Raw genomic sequence first — 17,027 nt, forward strand, 5'->3', positions numbered from 1 at the left:
ACAGAGCTAAATTAGGAGAACACGGTTGTTACGGCTTTGTTGTTGAAACTTTGGCCAAAAACACAGGAAGAATCAGTATGTGACGGTGCATTATCATGGTGCAAAAACCAAGAGTTATTGCCCACTAATTCAGACCTCTTTTCACGAATAGCTTCACGCAAACGGGGCATAACACTCAAGTAGTATTCCTGGGGGACAGTTTTACCTGTCGGAAGGAATTCGGGATGCACTGCACCTCGATAATCGAAAAAACTGTCAACATAACCTTGATTTTTGATACGAAACTCTTGTTTTCAAAGCTATACCCTCGATTTGTCAGATTAATATTTTAAATAGCGATCTTTATAGACTTGTCTTTATTTGGAACTATCCAAATACGCGATTTGCTCTTTTTAAAATATTCGAAACAGTCAAAAAAGTGGTATATGTATATTGCTTTGATATCTTATAAATGTGATAATAAATATTTATTTTTAGTAAACCAACTTATGGCAACCCTGAGCGGTTAATTATTCGACAACAGTATTTAAATAAAATAAATAAGTTTTACTCTCAAATATACTAAACAGCGCGAGAGGAGAGCAAAGGATGTTCGCTGAGCATAACCAAGAGATAACGTAAAAGGAACGTATTCTGCACAGAAATTTTGCAGACTTGCAGCTTTTGCCGGTCGAAGCTATAAAAAGAAGCCGCATAATGAAAACAAAGTCAAACGCCGCCGTAGAGCGTCAGTGTTTACACTAGAAACATTGTAAGGACAAAACGTGGACGAAAATAAAAAGTTAGAAAATATATACGCGCTTGAGATATGTACAAAGTAGAAGCAAATAGAAACAATAATTAAGTGACTTGAACTACATTATATGAAAAAGTTTGAAGAGAATTAAAAACCGAGTGCTCTCGAAGTATTTTCTAATTTCTAAAAAATAATTAATACAAAAAGTGGAATATTTTACTGAAGAAAGTTTCGACTGCATTGAAGTACTGTGAACCACACAGCAATGGGCACCTTGCACGTCTGCTTCGACGATGTGCCGCACTACACAAGCGCCACCTCAGCCTTAGCGGCCTCAACGCTGTGCGCCTCCAACTCAACTGCAGCCGCTTATGAGCTGCACATGAATGCCGGCACAGCAAATAACAGCTTGAGCGCGACGACAATGACGTTGCATACCGAGCCCAGCAAGGACATGCCGCCCTGTAGCCTGTCGCCTGGTGCCGTCAGCAGGACGCACAGCATTTCGCCAACACCGCGCTACGAACGCAATATGAGCTTCTTTCAGCAACTCAGCCGCCGCTTTGGACTGCTGCGCTCCAGCGATGACCCAGTTTTCAGTGCCGCCGAAGACGACTCGACCGATTCATGCTCATCGAACATCGTTGCAATGCCAACTGTGCAACGCACAACCGGTGCAACGAATACGTCATCGCTGCCAAATGGTGGTAACGCGGTAAACGCCAGCAACAGCAATAACTGTGCTGGCGCGCACTTGGAATTAGGTGACGCCTGCTTGAAGGACGGTCACGGCTCGAGCAGTGAACACATATCGTGCGCTTCCAGCGAGACAAGCAGCACCGCAGACATTGACGAACAGCAGCTACATTCACCAACAACAAAAACTACGAAATCGTCCGCAGCCAAAGAGCGACGCAGCAATGCACGCGCCAGCTTCTCGCGTCTGCATCGTCGCTCCACCTCTTCCATACGACGCGCTTTTGAAAATTTCTCACTATCAACACGTTCGCTATCATGTAGCGGCGCTAACGGCACAACCAGCGCCGACACGCCACACAACGCGTCACAACGTAGCGGCAGCCACAATACGCCCATCAAATCGGCACTGAAGTACAACTCGAATGTGGAGCTGAATAGAAAGACACAGGCCAGTGGCACGTCGAATTCGGCAACGAACATACACTTGTCATCAGCATCAGCCTCAACTACGTCATCGGCGAAATTGAAGTGCTCGTCCTCGAAAGGCAAAACGAAGCCACCACCGCAACGTATACTCCGGCAGCCAGTCTCGTATACATATCTGAAGGGTATATCGGGTCTGCCGACACAACGAGTGCCTCGCAGCGCTGTCTGTTGCCAATACGCCAGGCGTTGAGGGCGAGACGACAATAGAATTTAATTTACTGTAGCTGCGGCAACATTGCCGCCGACAACGTCTGCGACATTACTTAGGCACCGACAAAGTGTTCATCGTTACATACATACATACCGAAATTGAAGCGTTTGCAAGAGATGCGAAGATACGTTTATTCGACTAGTTGATTGTTCGAGCGTTTATTGTTGTTGGTTCGCATTGATGTGACGTATATAGTCTGTAGTAGAAGGTTTCTCCCGCTTGCCATGAGTAAAATAATAATGAAAAGTGGAAGGCGAAGTAATTATTAGGTACATAAGTCGAGCTATTTATAACTTTCGCAGTAAATATATATAAGCACCAGAATAAAATTCACACACACACTCGGTCAAACACGTATACGCACTGGCACACAGCGCGCACAGTTTTTGTATATAAGCGTCTTCGGTTTACAGGCACTCACTTACAAGTAGTCACAAATTCTCATTGAAATTCATGCATAAATACTTACATAAGCACTTAGGCGTCCTTTCATTCCACTTTTGCTTTGTTTTTCGATTGCATCAAAATAATCTGTGATAAATATCATTTTCATATCGGATGTGAAGTCATAATTAAAAAAAAAATATTAAATTGATTGAATCACAAAAATGTAACACAAATAAAATATATGCGCATTCAAAAAAAATTATTTTCTTTTGCAGTTAGCATTTTAGGTATTAAAAAGCACATTATATGTAATATAGCGTGTATTTCTAATACACAATATTTTCTTAAATTAATTTCTAATAAATTTTTAAAAATTTATACAAGTTTTGTTTAACACATATTTGTAAAGAAGCATGAAAAAAACTATTTTTTTATTAAATAATAATTTTTTTGTATAAAATTTATTTTTTTTAACAAAAATTTATATTTTGGTTTTAAATAATATTTTTTTTAAATACATATTTTTTTAACCTACGAACGACACTTGATCCTAACCACAATTTCAACCTTCCTAACAATCTGAAACCAAAAAAAAAAAATAAATGTTATTAATCTAGAATAACAAACATCCCATTGTCTGGATCTACGAAAAATTTTAATATTTTTGCACAAAATGGCGAATTCCTGAACAGAGACCATATTTTATACCACTTTTTTTACTGTTTCGAATTAAAAAAAAAGTAAATATTTAAGTTCGGGTATTTGGATAGTTCCATATATAGACAAGTCTATAGAATGTTAATCAGTTCAGTGGAGCCTGAGAACTCAAAGATATTGTCTTGAAAAAAAAGTTCAAATAAGTGTCAAATTTTGTTCGATTTGTTTCGGCCGAATCACTTTGAAAAGAATTTGAGTTTTCGTCCTCTTTCTACGAATAGATTCGCGCAAACGACGCATGACACTCAAATAGAATTCCTTGTTGAAAGTTAGGCCGGTCGGAAGAAATTCGGAGTGCACTTTCCTCGATAATCGAAGAATACTGTCAACATAACCTCGATTTTTCACCAGCTTTAACGTTGTTTTCTGCTTCGCCTCACCTTTGCCACGATATTCGGCCGTCTGATTGTCTGTGTCCGGGCCGTAAGCATAGATACAAGACTCCTCACCAGTAATAATACGTTTTATTATATCCTGGTAGTCGGAAAGCATTGTTTCACAGACATTAAGGCGACGCTGTTTTTCGAAAAAATTTAGTGATTTTGAAACCAATCGTTTTCTTAGGCCCAAATGATCTTTTAAAATGGTTTTCACTCATCCTGCCGATATATACCGACGATGTCAGTAAGATCTCTGACTGTTAGTCATCGATTCGTAAGCACCAATTCCTTTATTTTATTGATGTGTTGATCATCAATTGATGTTGATGGCCGTCCTGGATGTGGTGCGTCGTCAAAGCGATCACGACCCTCTTTGAATAAGCTGTACCAATAAAAAAAACACGTGCTAGCGTACTAACAACTATCACCAAAGGCTTTTTTCAACATTCTGAACATTTCGGTACCAAAAATTTTATTCTGTACATAAAATTTAATGGAACTTCTTTGTTGAATAGTTTCACTCATTTTCTACTTCTGAAAGACAAATGATTGATTTGATGTGAGATTTGACGCAGATATCACTGACAGTGATACCAGCTTAGAAAATGAATATCTCCGGCGAATGGGTTTTCGCCCAAAATTTAAATTAAAAGGTCTTACTATTTTTTGCCCACATTATTATACGTGCAAAAAAAAATCTATTTATTTATTTCTATACCAGAGTACGCCTTTAAATTAAATTAATTTGTTTGTGATATCAAGACGAAGCTTCGAATTAATACTATAATACTTAATAATATTGATATTTTAATTTTTCAAAATTGCGCAAATTTGCATTCTGTGCATCTTTAGTTTCATAACATCTTTTTAAAATTCAAAAAAAAATGTTTTTTCTTTATACATTTTTCCAAATAAAATTATTTATTTTTACTGTGTTATAGATATAAACACATTGTTTTAAGGGGTACGCTTACAAATATGACAACTTTTGGAAATTAAAAAAAAAAAACTCTTTTGGCTATCATTGCCATTTTAAAGGTATATTTATACACATTTTAAGAAAACTGAGTAAAAATTTTGAGAAAAAAAGCTATTTTAATGTTACACGCGTTCTTTTGGGCTATAAATACTGAAACTGTTAAATTAAAGTATGGCAGCGATCGAATCATTTCTCTCCGAGTAATTACTGTAGCAAATGTGTTTAAAGATAAACTGATAGAGTGTATTGACTAAGCTCTACACCTAAGCAGCGTGTAAATCAAAAAATATTTTAAATATTTCTTAAAAATGTTAGTATTTTAGTTTTGAAAATACAGGCAGACTAATGAAGTAAAGTATAAAAATTCAAAATTTTGCACTAGGTGTGCCCATTAAAAACATACATATATTATATAACTAATATTTTGTTTTAAGCAGTTAACAAACTATAAATATTCTCAAAAATTTGAAAATTCTGCAAATCAACACCCATAAAAGCACTCCAATAGCTACACTTTCAGCAAGCCATATGAGAACCATTCGAAATAAAGATACACACACACTTATATAAATTTGTGAAAACGGAATAGTAATCGATAGTACACTTTAAAAATATTTATCATAATTGTAATAACAAGCAAATTGACGACTTTATATATTAACAACAATAATATTGCATAGCAACTCGAGTGAAACGTATTAGAAATTACATATTACGTATATTACATTATATGTAAAGAAATAAACGCATTTATATTTGCTTTCATATATGTATAGGTATATTTATACTGCCAAATATTGAGTGCACTACAAGCAAAAATATATACACCAGCAAGTTTCCATAAATTATTAAGTTATTACGGTACTTATGCATGAAAGACCTTTGTCAGCACAGAGCTTTCGAAGATTTCCTTAAGAGTAACGGAACTAATATATAGTCCAATAAAAATTAATAAAAAGCCTTATACTTAAAACTCTCGAATATTACATTTTTATATTAGAAAGGAAATTTATTTAAAATAAAAAATATTCCTACCAGTGTATTGCAACGGTAAGTGCCCGCAAATAAGATTTTAGTTAACAAAGTTGAATTTAGCTCGGAAAACAGCCGACTAACGACCAATTTGTTTTGCTTAGTGTATGTATATTACAAAAGGATGAATGATGCTCTGCGTATAAATTGCAGAGAGCCTGGCTACTGTGCAAGGTGATACGGGTTTCCTTTTGTTTTGAACGACGAGAGCTGAGACTTCAGTATTCACATTGTCTTCTTTTTTCTTTGAGATGTGCACTCCATATAAGCTTTGTGTCCATTACCTTATCTAGTTATTTCGCAGCATTGTGATATGGTATTTGCGCACCTTTTATGTACAGAAATATTGTTTTATTTGAAAAAAATATATGTGACCTGGTCTACGGAAAGGGGGCTTAGGTGTCAAAAAAAAGGAGAAAAATTAATGAGATAACGAGAAACTGACGATTATTTTTAACAGCTTTTCCCAGAAAACTAGTTTCCGCACGTTAGCTCCCTTTTCGTAGACCAGGTCACATATATTGAATTAGTCTCGTTTAATTTTATTCGCCATTTAGCTGCCCATTTAAATATTATGTTATATCGGGTGATTTTTTAAGAGCTTGATAACTTTTTTTAAAAAAAAAACGCATAAAATTTGCAAAATCTCATCGGTTCTTTATTTGAAACGTTAGATTGGTTCATGACATTTACTTTTTGAAGATAATTTCATTTAAATGTTGACCGCGGCTGCGTCTTAGGTGGTCCATTCGGAAAGTCCAATTTTGGGCAACTTTTTCGAGCATTTCGGCCGGAATAGCCCGAATTTCTTCGGAAATGTTGTCTTCCAAAGCTGGAATAGTTGCTGGCTTATTTCTGTAGACTTTAGACTTGACGTATCCCCACAAAAAATAGTCTAAAGGCGTTAAATCGCATGATCTTGGTGGCCAACTTACGGGTCCATTTCTTGAGATGAATTGTTCTCCGAAGTTTTCCCTCAAAATGGCCATAGAATCGCGAGCTGTGTGGCATGTAGCGCCTTCTTGTTGAAACCACATGTCAACCAAGTTCAGTTCTTCCATTTTTGGCAACAAAAGTTTGTTAGCATCGAACGATAGCGATCGCCATTCACCGTAACGTTGCGTCCAACAGCATCTTTGAAAAAATACGGTCCAATGATTCCACCAGCGTACAAACCACACCAAACAGTGCATTTTTCGGGATGCATGGGCGGTTGGCCACCAAGATCATGCGATTTAACGCCTTTAGACTATTTTTTGTGGGGCTACGTCAAGTCTAAAGTCTACAGAAATAAGCCAGCAACTATTCCAGCTTTGGAAGACAACATTTCCGAAGAAATTCGGGCTATTCCGGCCGAAATGCTCGAAAAAGTTGCCCAAAATTGGACTTTCCGAATGGACCACCTAAGACGCAGCCGCGGTCAACATTTAAATGAAATTATCTTCAAAAGTAAATGTCATGAACCAATCTAACGTTTCAAATAAAGAACCGATGAGATTTTGCAAATTTTATGCGTTTTTTTTTTAAAAAAAGTTATCAAGCTCTTAAAAAATCACCCGATACAATTACCAGCATGTGGTAGATCGCACGTAAATATGTAGTAGCTAAAGGATGGGTCCTAACACACGACCCTTAGGAACGCCGGCTTTTATTCCCTTTAAATCAGAGTACATATCTCCATGTTTAATTTAAAAAAAAACCCCATCCTAAAGGTATTACTTTAAGATATTGTAATATTATTTTGCTTAAAATCGTCTTAGTTTTGTTTAGGAGCCCGCCGCGATAAACTTTATCAAAAGCTTTTGAAACGTCGAGTAGACAGCCGAGCATTGTTTCATCAAAGGCATTTTCAATGACTCGAGTTATTCTATGAGGTCCGGCACTCGAAGTGCCATAAATTCGGTTTCGAAAATTATTTTTATTTATATTAAAGTATAAAATGTGTGAAAATAATCATAAATTCAGCACCAATTCACTTTTGCTCGATATGACCACCTTTTGCCTTAACTATGGCCTTGAGACAGTCATAAAACGAATCGCAAGCTTTCCAAATGTGACTTGCCGGTTTTTGGCCCACTCACGGACAATGGCTTTCTTCAGCATCTCCAGACTGGTGTATTTTTTACTTTGAACCTTGCTCTCCAAAATGGCCCAAAAAGAATAATCCATTGGATTCGCATCTGGTGAATTCGAGAGCCTTTGTGTGGTCGTAATGAAGTTCGGAACTTTGTTTTTCAGCCATTCATGGTTCACTCGCGCTTTGTGAGACGGTGCTGAGTCTTGTTGAGACGTCCATGGTTTGCGACCGAAATTTTTGTTTGTTCACGGCTACAAAGCAGCCTCCAGAACACTTTTCTGATAATATGTCGCATTTACTTTGACGCCAGACTCGAACAATTGGAGAGCGCCCATCTGCGGTGACAGCGGCCCAAACCATTATTTGTGGCGGGTGCTGCCTCCTGGTAGCCAACCGATGGCTTAGATTCTCGTATGAACGGTCGGTCAAGTAAACCCTATCGTTTTGAGAGTTTACGAATTGCTCAATTAGAAATTTTTCTTCGTCAGAAAACACAATGTTCGGAATTTGACCGCTTTCGGCCAAACGAAGCAATTGCTTCGCTCTCTTAAGTCTTACTTGTTGCTGCTTCGATGTGAGATCATGGGCCTTCTGGAACTTGTAAGCCATGACCTTGAGCTCATTTATAAATATGCGTCGGTGCTGTGGTCGGATATTTTCAGTTCTTTGGCCATTTGTTTGGCATTTCGTCGTGGATTTCGCTCAAGTCGCTTCTTCACTTTCCGAACCACGTTGCAGTCTTTTGATAATCACCTCTATGACGTTTTGCGATGCTACCACTATCATTGTAACGAGTGATAGTGCGATAAATAAAAACTTTATTCGCATTTGTGTTGAGCTCACGAACAATTGCTGGCTATGACTTTCTAAATATAAAGCAATCACACTATTACGTTTGAATTCCATCGCTGATCGCTTTTTTTGTTTTCACTTTTGGCAAAAGGCTTTTATACACTTGTGAACAATACTCCGAACTGTCATTCAGCAAATTTATAAACAGCTGATTCCAGTGCGACAGCTGCGCGAACGGCTGAAGTTGGTTACGCGGACCCTGTAATTGGTCAATAATGTTGAATTTTTTTCGAAAGCCAAGCTGATGCACCGATATCAGCACCCTCTCTTCAATTATGGTACAGCAAACAGTTTTTCAAAAGGCTTTAAAAGTATTGGCTGGAGAGATATGGGCCGATACTAAGTTATACCATGCGCTGGTTTTCTAGGTTTATTGAACATAATCATCTTTACCATTTTCCAGTAAATATACATATGCTTATTGTAGATTAATAGTAGCGTTAGTATAGCAGTAGTTTTACTTTTAACATTTTGAGGAAGTTGTTTTAATATTTCATGTAATTGTAATAAGATAAAAACCAGGTGATTTTTTGGACTTCAGGTTTTTTAGTTTCTGCATATACCTCACTGTTAGTTACTAGAGAATTTCAGTGTAATAATCGTAAGTATGAGGTTCCGTTTGCTGCATTAGATTTGTTATATGGTTTAAAGACACCTTCCAGGTATTCCAAAAAACATTTGTTTTCTCTATATCGCTCTTGGCCCATTTCTAAAATAAAAGTGTACAGATAATAGATGAGAGTTATACTTTTAAATGCCATTATCTTATTGGTATGTTTTTTTATACATTTATTTGTTTTTCAAATTCACGATTCCATTATCTAGTTCAGTTCAGTATAGCTAAGTACTTGACCGTGGAATACACTGGTGCAAGTTTGCCGTATCCCATATTATGAAAACACGAAATTCACATATTTCCAGCCGAACATACTTTGTTCATCCCCAGAAAAATAACAATAACATAGAAAAACAAAACAAATACACATCGATTGCACCGAAGGCACAGTACCCTTCGCAAATACAAAAGATAACTGAGAAGCACTTGATTTCGATCGTTCAGTTTATGCGCCATCTATACACATTCGCTATTAGCTTAATCAATATTAAGAGCCGAATTTCACGAAGATATCTCATCAAATGAAAAACTTTTCTATACTAAAAAAATAAAAAATATCATGTTTTCATCGCATGTCAGTCTCTTACATCTCGAGCTCATATTGCAAAGCTCACTATCTTTCATTTGATTTATCTATAGCTGAATGTGTTTTGTTTTTAATTTTTAATATTTTTGATTAATAACTTGTCATTTAATTATTTCTAAATGAAAAATTTCTATACCGCAAATAGTATCGCTATAAAGTGTAGTCAAATATGCACAATACTTGAAAATTTTGAGTGGTCAGGTTTGCGTGGAAACGGGTGTATATGTGAATTAGCAGATTCTTGGAAAAAGAGTCAAAATTCCAAATCAATATCACAAAAACTGAGAGACTAGTTCGCGTATATACAGATACTGACTCATGTCGGTTTATTTGGCTTTTTTATACCTATATCGACTCAGCTCATCTTGCTGTCCACTTAAATATATTTTATAAAGTCTCCGACATTTCCTTCTAAGTATTACAAACTTTGTCGCAAACTGAATACATACATATATCCTATTCAGGGTAAAAAAAAGTGTTATGAAAAAATTATAGCTTTTATTTTCACGGATTTCCCATTGATGAGACTACCTCATTTAAAAAAAAAACAAAAACTACTTCATTATCTTTTAATCTATTAACCCCACTACGTAAAGGTATTCAGATACTCATTCCTCTTCCAACATCTGATTCCTTTCCACGTAAAGAAATTAATTTTAATGCACAGATTTGATTTATCACATCATAGACCTCCAGCTTCATTTCAAATATCTGCCACTATTGATTTAGTTAGAAAATTGTAGCATGCTGACTAATATGATTTTGATTTACTGATTTTTTTTGGCTCTATGAGATCTGCCCTCTGAGTCAACAAGAAAGTTGGCCAGTTAATAAAAGTACAATTCCTTCCCATAGGTTTACAATTATTTATGCCCGCCTGTTCGTTCGATTCATCACTCTCCAAGTTACAAAGGATTGACAAATTTGTTATTTTTAGTTCTTGATATAATAAACAACACAAATATTTCTCCTTCCAACAATGGAATAACGTTTCACAGCAGAGCAAAGGCCTTTCAAAACAACTTTTGATTTAATTTCCATAAAAAACTTGAATTTATCTGAACAAGGGAGAGACATAACACAACCAATAAATACTTTGAAATCACTTTGGTCCACTTATGGAAAAGTTTGCCACTCAAAAGGCACACAAATAATAGATGCGTGTAGTATTAGGAATTGCGGAAAGGAAAAAGTCTTTGACCGCGAATCAAAGCGCATTTAATCCACTCTATGATTGTGAGTTCATATTTGTTTTTGGCTAAAATTAAAGTGTGGTGAGAGAATGTTCGATTTTGGTGTAATCTATGAAAAGAAAATTTCATATAATAACGCATATACATACACATATATGCATGTACATACATATGTATATGTACATAAATTTGTAGGACTGTGTACGATTTAATTCTATTTCGTATCGAGAGGTTTGTTGTATTCACGCAGCGAAAACTTTCCACTTCCCAATAAAAGAAAGAAACTGCAACAATAATAAAATCCATTGACCTGATTTTTCTAAAAATGGAATACGCACACAACTTAATATAAACTGCCCATCGATGTGGATATGTAGCATAATTCAATACAGATTATTTACCCATAAAGCTGGGGACTCTATAGCAAAAGGAGTCACATGTATGTTTGTATATATGTGAACACATTGTGTAGTTAATTCCCAAGCTTGCATAAAAATGGAAATTCATAAGGAGCAAGTGGCTCGGAGGGCAGGCGATGCTTTATGCTTTTGCTAAGTGCATATTCAAACATTTAATACATATTTTGATTGGACCCAGACATATTTCGATTCAATAATATGGCTACAAAAGTATGTATATATGGAAGTGTGTACAATTATACATCTAGATGAATACTCTTCGGCGCTTTGAAAGCAAATATAGGATAAAACCAACTGATGTAGTGAACATGGTTTTAATGGTAACATACTTGCATTTTTTAAGCATATATTGTAGAAATTGAACCTTCTATATGTTCTTTAAGGACCATGGACCAAAGTTTTTGTACACATATCTTACGCGACGACAAAGTTATAGAACTTTACAATTCATCGAATAACAAAGATTTGGTTCCAAGTTTCATTAATATATAACAATTATTATTTAAGATATTTCTGGCAAGCTGGCGACTCGTGATTTTTTTACTTATATATAACCTTAAATATGTATATCTCAATTAGTTTTGAGATTGTAAACAACTGTCTGATTTCAAGCTCAAGAAAAAGAATCTCTACGGAATCTCTATCAAGCCTTTGTCTTGTCCTCCAGGCCTCTGTGGAAGTTTCAAGAAGAGATTGCAATGTTGGTATGGAAAAAATTTGAAGCAGAACACCTCATTCTCCAATATTCAACTGGATTTCAGGGTGTAAGGATAAACTTTTTCGTGCACCCAAGGTCAAGCACAAAGTAACACAAAAATATATTAAGTTGATAACTATATTCGTGTGGTTATTTTAACAAAAGTTGGCTTTTCAAACTTAACAAAAAAATTATTATTCGCAGCAATTTTTAAACTTTGAAAAGTGAACTTTATGAATATGTGATGGTTGTTTTTGAGAAACAAAAATTAGTTGGTGAAATTTTAGTTTGAATGAAAAAACGAAAATTCCTATGGTAATTATATAGAAACCTAAAAAAAAATAGCGACCTCTTAGAGTTAAGCTACAGCACCTGGCTTGAGGGAGGATTTTTTGATTGTCAATCCTAACATTTGAGGGGGTAAGAGTTGAAAAAAAAATCCAAAGTTTTTTTTGATGCACCCTAATATACATATACTCTATATAAGTCATACACTGACCGACATATTAGTAATAAGAGCTGTTAGAAAAACGAAAATCGTTAATACATATATGGGAGTTGGGGTAGTATCGACCCGATTTTATCTCTTTTTGTCAATACTACAGACTATTAATATGCCACATACTAAAAAAGTTATCTCTGGGTTTCACAAAGATACCTTACATACAATCACCAATTATATGGAGCAAAGTCAGGCGGATCTTCAAAAATCCGGGTAATAGTTATATGGGGGGTAGGTCAAGTTTTCACCCAATTGTATCCAATTATATCTATTTTAGGCACAAAGATATACTCCTATGAGTAAAACATGTTCTGTAATTTTCATTGTGATAACTCAAATATTGGCCGATATATCCAAGAAATAGTCACCTGGAAGTTCGAAAATCTTTACATTAGGTATGTATATGGGGCTTAGCGAAAAAAAAATTAAAAATATTGACCGGATACAGCCCATTTTTGGTACACAGAATTACTCTAGTCAGAAAAAGATTCTGACTGAGTTTCAATTGCATATCTCACACATTGAACGAAATTTGGAGTCAAAAGTCAACTATACTTGTAGATATTGTGGTCCACATATACGGTACGTAGGGGCCTGAACAGTTCTCGTTGGATTTAGACAATTTTTGGTCGCAATCTGGCACACTTGTCTTGGTCTTGATTGAAACTGGAAAAGTGAAAAGAATTTTTTGTGGGAAGTAGGCGTGGTTGTAGTCCGATTTCGCCCATTTTTATGCTGTGATGTAGGCACGAAGCTTTCTCATGCCATCTCGGAGGTAAAATTTAATGTCTCTAGCGTAATTAGTTATTAATTTTTTGCGCAGTTGCTTTAGTGGTTTTTAACCGGGTCATCGGAGTTATCTTCCGATTTAATCGATTTTCACACTGTTGGTAATTCTTAAAAAATTTACGCTGAGCAAATTTGCTTGTTCTAGCTATAGTAGTTTAGGAATACATATGTACATTGAAGATATTAAAGGGTCAGGCTTCATAATTATTATTAGTTATTGATTCATCGCAATTTTAGTAATTGTTAACGAAATCGTCATATGGTATTATCCGATTTCATATTTTTCATACTGTCGCAAGAACTGTAAAAAGGGTTAACTGGCAACTCTAAGCTTTATTATGAGTGCTAATAAGAATCAAGGCCTAATCGTGCGCTAAAAATGGCAAAGGTACTGCGCAAAATGTTGTTTATTGGAGCAAAAATACGCACTTAATATTTACTTGCACTGATATAAAAATATGTCTAGTACCACATTACTTGAAAAAGGTATGATATGTACGTGTGTGCCAACTGAATGCTTGTTTTCCTGTAGATTTCTTCTTCGACTCTTATATTATTCGGATGTAACCAAGGGCATTTTTATGCTGTTTTATTTATATAGGCACACACATAACACACATATATGTATATATATGTATATATATATATATATATATAATAGGGAAATGTATTTATTATTGAGCACATACGATAATTATAATATATTATAGATACATGCATACACATACAACAACAAATATGTACAAGGCAAATCGCCATCCTAGGCGTGATATGCTCGACTAGTCAACACAGTGGTTAGTCAAAAAGGAATCTAGGTCAATGCATAAACTGCTATATGTTATATTATATTAGTTGGTTAATGATATGTGCTTATTTATTTCCACTTGTGCGGCGAAGAGGGACAATGTCACACAAATAGTCATCCAGCAGCTGATATAAAAAGGCATGCATGAAAATGAAGTGTTTTTCTCTCTACTTATTTCAAGCAGTTTGTATGAAACTTAATTCTTTTATCTAAAGACTTCGGTTTTGCGCATTATGCCGGGTAAATCGCGCCAGTTCGTATCAAAAAGTGAAGACGAATTACATACAGACCTCCCTCTTGATTTCAGCAATTCCGATGATGACTTCCGCTCGTGCTCTAAATCGTTCAGTAATGGCCTTCACAGTTATAGCTTCATTAGAGTATTTTCTGATTGTATATTTTTACTCATATTCTTCATTAATTTGACCTGTACTAAAAATTAACATTTTACATCATACTTTGGATAAAAACTTATGATAGATGCATATGTGAGATCCTCTATCTTATAGATGGATTAGCATACAACATTTTGTAAGAGAATGCTCTAAATTTATCAATTTTATGCTGGACTTCTTCCACTTCAGTTTTGTAATTATGTATGTATATTAAGAGTTCACACCGCTGTATTTTGAAAACGTTACCAGATACTCTTCATGCCCTCAACAGGGTACTATGTATATAATGTTCGCCACGAGGTTTGTAACACCTAGAAGAAAACGTCGGAAACCCTATAAAAAAGATATATATATATATACTATACATAAATGATCAGCGTGATGAACTATGTGGATTTAACCACGTTCGTAATCTATTCGTCTGTCTGACTGTATATACGCAACCTAGTCTCTCATCTTTTAAGATATCGTTCTGAAATTTTACACACGTCCTTTTCTTCCCAAGAAACTGCTCATTTGATGAGCCGACGTCGGACCACTATAGCATACTCGTATAGCTGCCATACAAATGGAATGACCAAAATAGAGTTATTATACTTGTACATTTTACTTGTGAAGAGTACTCAAGCTTCCGAAGTTAACTTTTTTTCTTGTTTAATAAATATTCCAGACGCAAAATTTTCTCATCGTCCCAAATGTGCGAATATTGATGTATACATATAAATGGTGTATATATGTATGTACAGTTACTTATTCAGTGTACACATAAAAATAATCAATTCGCCGTTATAGAAATAAATACGTGACTTTCAGTCTGTCACTGTTTACGATTGTCTCTGCACATCTCTTGACGTCACAATCTTATAACCACAGAGACAAAAATCGAAGTCATGCTAGTATGGTAAACGATGATGATTGATGTTCATGTAATGTTATACAAATACTCGATTATATTTTGCTTAAATTAAATGTTATAGATAATTGCTGGATGGTAAATTTTAAGCGATTAAATGTTCGAAAATTCATACTTTTATTTAACAAAAATGTAAAATATGCTTTAAGATAAATACCGCTTTTCATATAAAAACCACATCATGTTTCCATGTGTCAAAGAACTGCACAGATAAAGAATACAGTCAGCATTTCTGTAGCTGACTGCAGGACTGACAATCCTTCTAAATTTATTTCAATGAAATTGAGAAACAAAATTGTTAGACACTGTACACTAATCTCTCATAGATGTATACGATTTCATTCCATCCATTGAGTTCAATTTTGGGTGAGTCGTTCAAGCATTTCGACAGTCAACTGTCGAACGATTTGCGTGATGTTTTGCTCAAAAGCCTGAACTGAAACGGGATTGTCTACATAGACTTTAGACTTTACATATCCCCACAAGAAAAAGTCTAACGGTGTGATATCATACGATCTTGGTGGCCGATCGACCGGCCCAAAACGTGAAATTATCTGCTCACCGAAGTGTTTTCACAATAAATACATTGTTTAATGCAATGTGTGGGAAGTGGCGCAATCTTGTTGAAACGAAATGTCGTCGAGATCGCAAGCTTCCATTTCAGGCATCAAATACTCGGTTATCGTGGCGCGATAACAGTCGCCATTGCCGGTTACGTTCTCACCTGCATCATTTTTGAAGAAACATGGACCGATGATGCTTCAGAACATATTTTCATGAAAGTAACTTACACATTGAGTGAAATTTTCATCATAAAGCCTACTAGAATAATTATAAGTATTTCGAAAACAATTTTTTTAAACCAGACAATATTACAAGTACACAAGTAAGCAAGAGCTAAGTTCAGGTATAACCGAACATTTCATACTCTTGCAACGTGTCAGGACCAAAGCTAAGGAAGTACCTTCAGGTACATAAGACATGTTAGTTATTGGGGTCTAGGGCGAATTTTCTCAAGATTTTATTCGTTATAAGCGCAAATATATACCGTTGTAAGAAAATCACGCTCTTTGAATTTTGTTATGATACCCGGAAGTTCGAATATCTTTCTACTATACAGTCAGAAAAATCCTACCCACTTAACTTGGTTGAAACCGATCGATTGGAACTCGAAATATGTATTTTCACCTAAAAGTGGGCGGTGCCACGCCTATTGTCCAACATTGACCAAGGCTCCATTAAAGCCCTATCATACCATTTCGCGATAAAATTGAATGTCTTTGGCGTATTTAGTTACGGATTTATTGCGTTTTTAATAGTTTTTAACAGTACCGTTGTATGGGGAGTAAGCGGGGTTCTCATTCGATTTCATCCATTTTCACACTGCCGGTAGGAGTTTTTATAATATTTGCGCTAGCGAATTCGTTTGTTGTGGCTTTAGTTAAACTTATTAGAGTTCGGTGCCACGCCCACTTTTTTAAATTTTTTGTCCACAGCTGCCTCTTGCTACTACAATCCCTTGTGCCAAATTAGAGTTTTATATCTTAATTCCTTTT

General features: G+C 35.5%; 1 protein-coding gene across 1 annotated transcript; it reads left to right on the top strand.

The window, feature by feature from the left end:
• Window positions 1-1,001: 1,001 nt before the first annotated feature.
• LOC120778871 lies at window positions 1,002-2,118 on the top strand. The gene has a single exon (XM_040110916.1). The coding sequence runs from the start codon at window positions 1,002-1,004 to the stop codon at window positions 2,109-2,111; it is 1,110 nt and encodes a 369-aa protein (XP_039966850.1). The 3' UTR covers window positions 2,112-2,118.
• The last annotated feature ends 14,909 nt before the right edge of the window (window positions 2,119-17,027 follow it).

Source organism: Bactrocera tryoni, chromosome 5 (genome assembly GCF_016617805.1).
Source record: "Bactrocera tryoni isolate S06 chromosome 5, CSIRO_BtryS06_freeze2, whole genome shotgun sequence".
Classification (NCBI taxonomy): domain Eukaryota; kingdom Metazoa; phylum Arthropoda; class Insecta; order Diptera; family Tephritidae; genus Bactrocera; species Bactrocera tryoni.